General features: G+C 43.0%; 1 protein-coding gene across 1 annotated transcript in view; it reads left to right on the plus strand.

Annotated features, from left to right (window-relative positions):
* Positions 1-9,410, plus strand: part of OFD1 (OFD1 centriole and centriolar satellite protein) — a 64,542-nt gene that overhangs the window by 44,381 nt on the left and 10,751 nt on the right. The window contains exons 16-18 of the mRNA XM_007457029.1: positions 2,523-3,128; positions 3,613-3,733; positions 5,103-5,203. Coding sequence (XP_007457091.1) covers positions 2,523-3,128; positions 3,613-3,733; positions 5,103-5,203 — 828 coding nt within the window. The remainder of the gene's footprint in view (positions 1-2,522; positions 3,129-3,612; positions 3,734-5,102; positions 5,204-9,410) is intronic.

Below are 9,410 nucleotides of genomic sequence, written 5' to 3' on the forward strand. Positions count from 1 at the left end.
TTTTTTTTTTTTTTTTTTGCGGTATGCGGGCCTCTCGCTGTTGTGGCCTCTCCCTTTGCGGAGCACAGGATCCGGACGCGCAAGCCCAGCAGCCATGGCTCACGGGCCTAGCCGCTCTGCGGCATGTGGGATCTTCCTGGACCGGGGCACGAACCCGTGTCCCCTGTATCAGCAGGCGGACTCTCAACCACTGCGCCACCAGGGAAGCCCCACAGAAATTTTTTTATTCTTTTTTAATCTGTGTACTGGCCTATTTAGTTGATTTGCTTTTTCCTCTTTTCTATTTAGAGAAGACCTTTCAATGTTTCCTTTAGCATAGGTTTAGTGTTGCTGTATTCTTTTAATTTTCACTTGTCTGAGAAATTCTTAATCTCTCCTTGTATTCTAAATGATAATTTTGCTGGGTAGAGTATCCTAGGTTGCAGATTTTTCCCTTTCAGGGCTTTGAATCAATCCCTCGCCACTCCCTTCTGGCCTGCAGTGTTTGTGTAGAGAAGTGAGCTGATAGCTTTATGGGGGTTCCCTTGTAATTAACTCCTTGTTTTTCTTTTGCTGCTGTTAGCATCTTCTCTTTAACTTTTACCATTTTTATTATAATATGTCTTGCTATAGGTCTCTTTGGGTTTACGTTGTCTGGGACCCTCTGTGCCTCCTGCACCTGGATATCTGTTTACTTCTTGAGGTTTGAGAAGTTTTCAGCCATAGTTTCTTGAAATACATTTTCGATCCCCTTTTTTCTTTCTTCCACTTCTGGAATCCCTATTATGCATAGATTGGCACACTTTATATTGTCCCATAGTTCTCTTATATTGGTTTCATTTTATTTTTTCATTTTGCTTTCTGTCTGCTGTCCTGATTGGGTGATTTCCATTATTCTATCTTCCAGATCACTTATTCGTTCTTCTGCATTATTTGTTTTGTTGTGGCCATGCTGCACAGCTTGCGGGATCTTAGTTTCCTGACCAGGGATTGAACCTGCACCCTCGGCAATGAAAGCGCAGAGTCCTAACCACTGGACTACCAGGGAATTGCCTGTTCTTTTGCATTATTCATTCCACTATTCATTGCCTTTAGTTCAGTTTTCGTCTCGGCAAATGAGTTTTCTGATTTTTCTTGGTTCCTCTTTATAGTTTCTAGTTCCTTTTTACAGTACTCTGCATTTTTGTTGATATCCTTTCTTAATTCCTTCAGTATTTTCCTCATCTCCTTTTTGAAATTGGTGTCTATTAAACTGAAGAGATCTGTTTCATTGTTTGTTCTTTTAGGGGAATTTTCTTGCTCTTTTAACTGGGAGTAGTTCCTCTGCTTCTTCATTTTACTTATATTTCTCTTATTCTGTTAGTTTAGGAGAATCAGTTATCTACTGTGGTCTTAGAGGGCCGTTTATATGTGGCATCATCCCTGTATAGCGTCTGTGGATTTCATATGTTTTTGGCATGAGAGCCGTTTTTAGTATGGATGCCTGTCGCCTCTTTCCTCAACGTGTGCTGGTCATTATCCCCTTGATCGAGGGGGCGTGCAGACGCGGCAGCTGCTGCCCAGTCCTGGAGTTCTCGGCAACAGTGGGGTCTCGTGAACCCCTGGAGCACACAGTGGGAGGAGAGGCAGCTTGCAACTGCTCCTGGGGCCTGGGAAGGCAGCTGTGGTGGCTTGCGACCACTCCTGGAGTCTGGGAGGGCAGTGGTGGTGGCAGCTGGAGACTGCTCCCGTAGTTCATGTAGGTGGTGTCCTGCTGCCTTAGAGCGTGCACAGCAAAAAAGGCTGCAGTGGTGGGCCCCACCCCTCCCCTCCCCTCGCTCACCCCCCAAACAGTGGCACCTGGCTTCCTCTGCCTACACTCTCAGGTGTGGTTGCATCAGACTTCAGCTCCTTCAGGCTGTTTCCACGCAGCCCACCCCAGTCCTCTCCCTGGGTCTGATCTCCGAAGTGTGAGCTTCAGCACCCAGCCCCAGCCCACACTGGCGGACACGCATCTCAGGCTGGGGAGTACAGGGCGGTGGCACAGGCCTTTTGTGCAGGTCTCTCTCCATCCTAGCTGCTGCACACTGGTTGCTGCGTTCTCCTCTGAAGCTCTCTGTCTGTCCCGACTGATCTCCATGCCGGTGAAGGGACTTCCTGGGGTGCAGGAGCCTGGCCTCTTTCACAGCTCCCTCCCAGGGTGCAGATCCTGTCCCGATTCCTTTCTCACTTTCTTTCTTTTTTTCTTTTTCTTTTTTCTTTTGTCCTACCTGGTTGCATGGAGATTTTCTTGCTCTTTCAGATGTCTGAGGTCTTCTGCTAGCATTCCGTAGATATTCTGTGAGAATCATTACACATGTAGATATATTTTTGATGTATTTGTGGGAGGAGGTGAGCTCCATGTCCTGCTCTTCCACCATCTTGATTGCTCCCGTCACAAACTGTTTAATGTGCCAGTTCGCCCTTATTACTTTGATTTTTCAGAAAAGAAATTCTCAGTATATTTTAATTTGATTCTCCACCTTTTCCCTTCCTGTCTCACACTTTCTGTTTGTAACCCGTAGCTCTGGAGAACGAAGTGTACCGCAACACGAAGCAGTCTTTGTTAAATCACTCCATCAGTGGGTTAATGAGTGGCAAGGAGGGACCTCGTGATGACGACAGAAGCGGGGATTTCTTGAGAAATCCTCTGAGACAAGATGAACTGATGGCAGGCCCAGTTATACCACAGATCCCCAGTTACCCAAATGCCAGCACAGAGAGTAGTTCCCCCGATTCCGACCTTGAGTTTGTAGCCAATACCACGGCAAGGGTGAGAGAGCTGGAGCAAGAGGCCGAGCGCTTGGAAGAAGCTTTCCAAAACTACCATCGAAGGGTCAGTCGGTGCCCCGCCAAGAGCCCATCGGCAACCAGGAGCCTGCCCGCCCTGCACCTGCTGAGAGCTCTCAAGAACGTCCCTGCAGGTGCTCCTGAGAGGTGTGTTTTTGCAGAGGACAGAGTTGCCTCTCAGCAGCCTCTGTTGAATGCGCACAGAGGGGACGAGAGTGAGGTATCTGACGTGCCAGGCAGCACAGCCTCAAGGTCACGCAGGGACACGGCCTCCAGACGCCTCTCCTCCACTCCCCTCCCCAAAGCAAGGAGAAGCCTTGACAGTGAGATGTACCTGGAAGGTAAGCTACCGCCACAGGGGTTGGGGATGCTCTGGATGTGGGTGGGTTGGTCCTTATCGGCCCAGGGTGAGGACCGCAGGAGCGCAGCCGTCACAGCAGCAGGTCGTGGGAGCCGGGCCCAGGAGAGCCCTGCCTTTGAGCCGCCGGCTCCTGGGGAGCCACGGCGTCTCCCCCGAGCCACGGTTGGTGTGGGAGGCCATGGGATAGAGCATCAAGTGCCAGGGTATTGCTTGGCACAGAAAGGTGTTCAGAGACTGACAGTGGCTTTTCCTTGGCTGCCAGTTAGTTTCATGTGTTTTCTTGTTATCGCTGCAGTTTCATTCAGGTGCCTGAATTGTCAGTTCTGTGGATCATTTACACATACTCCACTGTTTGCAAGGATGATAGAATTCATTTTCAAAGTAATAGAACTCTTTAGAAACCACACTGCTGTCTTCTCCACACAATCTGTAACATACTCACCCTGGTTCCTCCTGCCTTGTAGGTCTGGGCCAGTCCCCGGCCACTGTCCCCTGTCCCGACAGAACGCCACAGCCTTCACCTGCCGAGTCCAGGTACAGCCTTTCTGTGCACTCACTCTCCAGCCCTGTGGAGCAGAAGGCCGGGTATGTACCGCCTTCTGCCCAGCCTCTGCCAAGGCTGGTTGCTGCCTACGATCTCGGTCATGGCGTGTTTGGGTCTTTTAGGTGGTATTAAAGACTATGTGGCAGTGTAGAATTTGGAGTCAGATTGTGAGATGTGTGATCTTTGGGAATCATCTGCATTACTTGGGGGAAAAAAGACTCCTTTTAGCAAACGAGTAATTTTTACTCGTTTGCTAAACTTGATGTATAGAGTATATACTATGGATGGCCTTCCCTGGTGGCATAGTGGTTGAGAGTCTGCCTGCCGATGCAGGGGACGTGGGTTCGTGCCGCGGTCCAGGAAGAGCCCACATGCCGCGGAGCCATGGCTACTGAGCTTGCGCGTCCAGAGCCTGTGCTCCGCAGCGGGAGGGGCCACAAGAGTGAGAGGCCCATGTACCGCAAAACAATAAAAAAAGAAGAATATGTACTACGGTATTAATAAGCATTTGTATAGTTCCATGAATAGACTTGGTTTATAAAGATAAAACAGATGTACAGACTCTGCAAAAGCAAATAAATTCAGTGTAAACTTAAAATAGTTTCATACATCATTAAAAAGTCACAGATATTTAGGCATTTAAATATAAGCAAATAAGGTTCCACTTTGTAAATCATTGAAATGAATTCGAAACTGGTAGTGGGTCCTAGGATATGATGGCTGAAGCAGGATGCGGTGGGTGTGTTGGGAAGCTCGGGGGAGGGAGGGGCAGGCTGGGATTTGAGTCACGTGGGGGACTCCTGCCTGTGCCCAGTCCCCGTGGCAGGAGATTCTGACTCCTTCATTCTGGGCTCAGGCCTAGGCATCTATGTGTTGATGCAGTTCTACTGTACAGAGTTGAAAAGTGCCACATGTGCCTGTCCTGGTCCTCAAGTATGTAATATTTTTTATATCACTCCTGTGCTAAAGCCAAGAGGAGAGGCAGGACACACATGGGCCGAGGTAGGGCACTGTGGTGTGTTGCATCTTTAGCTGGCTCATGCTAAAGGTGTGCACAGCTTTTCAAAAACTTGTCAAAAATTTTTTGTAGTTCTTTAAAAAAAAAAAAAAATTCCTTCTAGGAACAGCCTTGAGAGTGCAACGTTATTCTTTGTTAACAGTGGTAGTACCTACCTCACAGCATGAGGTGGTCTGGAGGAGTGACTGATTTAAAGTGTATTAACTGTTTGGAATGATGCGTGGTGCGTGGAGAGCGCCCAGTGCACCGTAGCTCTTATTCTCTATGAGTCCACGAAAAATTAATTATCTAAAGCATTTTCTTGAGTCACAAAAGGCTTTTTCATCACCCTGTGCTCTTCTGTCTTATATTATTAAAGCTTCACATTCTTGAATTTTATTCTTCCCACCCAGTCTTTATCAAAGACAAACAGAACTTCAAGACAAAACTGAATTTTCGAATCTGGACAAGCTAGCTTTTAAGGATCATGAGGAATTTGAACCGTCTTTTGAATGTAAGTTTAAATATTAATACTTGTTTTTATAAGTTCAAAATGTAGAAAGTTTAGTTTTGGCAAAACATAGCCACTGTTATAAAAAATAAAGCAGTTACAAATTAGGACACTTATTTTATGATAAAACCACACATACAGATACAGTGCCTCATTTTTGTATCAGAAAGATTTTCAGGTTCTGAGTTCCATTTATTAAAAATTTCAGGATAACTAATTGCAAAGTCGGAGCTAAGCCCATAAGTAAATCCTTAATTTATGAAGTTTAGGATTGCCTCAGGTTTAAAATAAGTGACTTCTTAAAATTTGCTTTTTTTTTCCTCTTTTATGGAATGTAAAAAAGTTATTTTTTTTTTTTTGAATTATACTGATTCCATCAATTGCCTCAGATTGAGAAAACCCTTTCTTAGTTAGAGAATGGAGGTAAAAGAGTATTAGCTTAAGGGCTTCCCTGGTCGTGCAGTGGTTGAGAGTCTGCCTGCCAATGCAGGGGACACAGGTTCTGCCCCGGTCCGGGAAGATCCCACATGCCGCGGAGCGTCTGGGCCCATGAGCCATGGCCACTGAGCCTGTGCGTCCAGAGCCTGTGCTCCGCAACGGGAGAGGCCACAAAAGTGAGAGACCTGCGTACCACAAAAAAAAAAAAAAAAAAAAAAATTAGTTTAAGAGTCTAGAAACTGGTGTCCTGACTTTGGCCCTGCCTTATACTGAAGCAGGAGGCTCCGAGGTAGAACAGTTTAAAATAAGGATGTAGCGTCAACCAGCTCTGAGGTTCTTTCCGGCTTGGCAAGTCTTGGTTTTTTTTTTGGTTATAGAAGCTTTATTCATGATAGCCAGGAACTTGAAACAACCCAGGTATCCTTCAATTAGTGAATGGTTAAACAGATGATGGCAAATCTATACCGTGAACTACCACTCAGCAATTACGTGAAACAGACTGTTGATACATGCAACAGTTTGCATGGATCTGCACGGAATTAGCTTAGTGAGAAAAATCAATCCTAAGATTACATACTATAGTAACTAGTTTATATAACATTCTTTTTTTTATTGAAGTACAGTTGATGTACAGTATTATAGAAGTTACTATGTACAATATAGTGGCTCAGAATTTTTAGAGGTTATACTCCATTTATAGTTATTATGGAGTATTGACTCTCTTCCCTGTGTTATATTGGGAAGTCTTTTTTCTTATTGGAGTATAGTTGATTTACAATGTGGAGCTAATTTCTGCTGTACAGCAAAGTGACTCAATTATATGAATATATACATTTTTTAATATTCTTTTCTATTATGGTTTATCCCAGGAGATTGGATATAGTTTCCTGTACTCTACAGTAGGACCTTGTTGTTTATTCATTCTAAATGTAATAGTTTGCATCTACTAACCCCAGACTCCTAGTCCATCCCTCTCCTTCCCCCCTCCCCATCCTTGGCAACCACAAGTCTGTTCTCTATGTCTGTGAGTCTGTTTCTGTTTCGTAGATAGGTTCCTTTGTGCCATATTTTAGATTCCCCATTCAAATGATATCATATGGACTTTGTCCTTCTCTTTCTGACGTACTTAGTATGATAATCTCTAGGTCCATCTATGTTGCTGCAGATGGCATCATTTTGTTCCTTGTTATGGCTGAGTGGTATTCCATTGTATATATGCACCACATCTTCTTTATCCATTCACCTGGCGATGGACATTTAGGTTGTTTCCTTGTCTTGGCTATTGTGAATGGTGCTGCTGTGAACATAGGGGTGCATATATCTTTGTCGATTCGAGTTTTGTCTGGGTATATGCCCAGGAGTGGGATTGCTGGACCATATGGTAATTCTATGTTTAGTTTTCTAAGGAACTGCTATACTGTTTTCCATAGTGGCTGCAACAACTTACATTCCCACCAACAGTGTAGGAGAGTTCTCTTTTCTCCACATCATCTCCAGCATTTATTATTTGTAGACTTTTTAACGATGGCCATTCTGAGTGGTGTGAGATGGTACCTCATTGTAGTTTCGATTTGCATTTCTCTGATAATTAGTGATGTTGAGCATCTTTTCTTTTTTTATAAATTATCCCAATATGTGATTCATTAATATTTAACTTATAATTTACAAAATACTTTGATTTACATATTATTTGGTCTACCTGATTCTATCCTTACTCTACTAAAATATGTTCTCAACAAACTAGAGTGTTAAAACACAGTCAAATAATGATGTATCACTCTTCTGCTCAAAACCCTATACTGGCTTCTCAAGTATCCCACTCAGATTAAAAGTCCAGGTCCTTACGCTGAGGTTACCATTTCTCTCTGTGGTATTCACTGTCTCCGCAGATCTTCCCTTTTTGCCTATAAAGGGGTCTCAAATTATCACCATTAGTATTACCCATTCAGTTCAGGGCCATTAAAACCAATTAAGTCATGGGACTTCCCTGGCGGTCCAGTGGTTAAGAGTCTGTGCTTCCAATGCAGGGGGCACAGGTTCCATCCCTGGTTGGGGAACTTAAGATCCCACATGCTGTGGCCAAAATAAATAAATAAATAAAACCAATTAAGTCAGGTGATCTGGAACATGCACTCTGGCCCTCTTGATCTAGTTCCCTTTACCTCTCAGATCTCAGCTCACTTTCCCGGCTCATTCAGTTTAGGCATCCAGGCTTCCTGGCTCTTTTCCCAACACTGTACCCTTTTTATATATTGTCACATTCAGTTTGCTAAAGTTCTGTTAAGAATTTTTGCATCTAGAGCATCTTTTCTTTACTGGCCATCTGTATGTCTTCCTTGGAGAAATGTCCATTAAGGTCTTCAGCCCATTTTTTGATTGTGTTGTCTGTTCTTTTGTTGTCAAGTTGTATGAGCTGTTTGTATATTTTGGAGATTAAGCCCTTGTTAGTCGCATCACTGGCAAATATTTTCTCCCATTCTGAGGGTTGTCTTTTCATCTTGTTTATGGTTTCCTTTGATGTGCGAAAGCTTATAAGTTTGATTAGGTCTCATTTGTTTATTTTTGTTTTTATTTCTATTGCTTTGGGAGACTGACCTAAAAAACATTGTTACAATTTATGTCAGAAAATGTTTTCCCTAGGATTTTTCCTAGGATTTTTATGGTGTCATGTCTTATGTTTAAATCTTTAATCCATTTTGAGTTTATTTTTGTGTATGGTGAGATGGTGTGTTCTAAATTCATTAATTTACATGCAGCTGTCCAACTTTCCCAACACCACTTGCTGAAGAGACCGTCTTTTTCCCCATTGTATATTCTTTCCTTCTTTGTCGAAGATTGACCGTAAGTGTATGGGTTTGTTTCTGGGCTCTGTTCTGTTTCATTGATCCATATGTCTGTTTTTGTGCCAGTACTATGCTGTTTTGATTACTGTAGCTTTGTAGTACTGTCTGAAGTCTGAGAGGGAAATGCCTCCTGCCTTGTTTTTTTGCCTCAGGATTGCTTTGGCAATTCTGGGTCTTTTATGGTTCAATGTAAATTTTAGAATTATTTGTTCTAGTTCTGTGAAAAATGTCATGGGGCATTTGATAGGGATCACATTAAAGCTGTAGGTTGCTTTGGGTAATACGGCCATTTTAACAACATTCTTCCAATCCAAGACCATGGGATATCTTCCTGTTTCTTTGAATCCTCTTTAATTTCCTTATTTATGTTTTGTAGTTCTCAGTGTATAAGTCTTTCACCTCCTTGGTCATATTTATTCCTCAGTTTTTTTGTTTTTTGGGTTCTGGTGCAATTTTAAAAGGTATTGTTTTTTTACCTTCCCGTTCTGTTATTTCATTGTTAGTGTAAAGAAAGGCAACAGATTTCCAAATGTTAATCTTGTTTTCTGCTACTTAGCTGAATTCATTTATTAGATCTAGTAGTTTTTGTGTGGAGTCCTTAGGGTGTTCTATATATTGAATATAGTGTCATGTCATCTGCATATAGTGACCATTTTACCTCTTCCCTTCCAATTTGGATATCTTTTATTTCTTTGTCTTGTCTGATTGCTGTGGCTAGGACTTTCAGTACTGTGTTGAATAGAAGAGGTGAGAGTGGGCATCCTTGAGTTGTTCCAGATTTTAGCAGAAAGGCTTTCAGCTTTTGGGTATTACATTGGGTATTACATTGGCTGTGGGTTTGTCATAGATAGCTTTTATTAGGTTGAGACATGCTCCCTCTATACCCACTTTGGTGAGAGGTTTTTTTTTTTTTTTTTTTTTTTTTTTTT

Source organism: Lipotes vexillifer, unplaced genomic scaffold (assembly GCF_000442215.2).
Source record: "Lipotes vexillifer unplaced genomic scaffold, Lipotes_vexillifer_v1.1 scaffold222, whole genome shotgun sequence".
Classification (NCBI taxonomy): domain Eukaryota; kingdom Metazoa; phylum Chordata; class Mammalia; order Artiodactyla; family Lipotidae; genus Lipotes; species Lipotes vexillifer.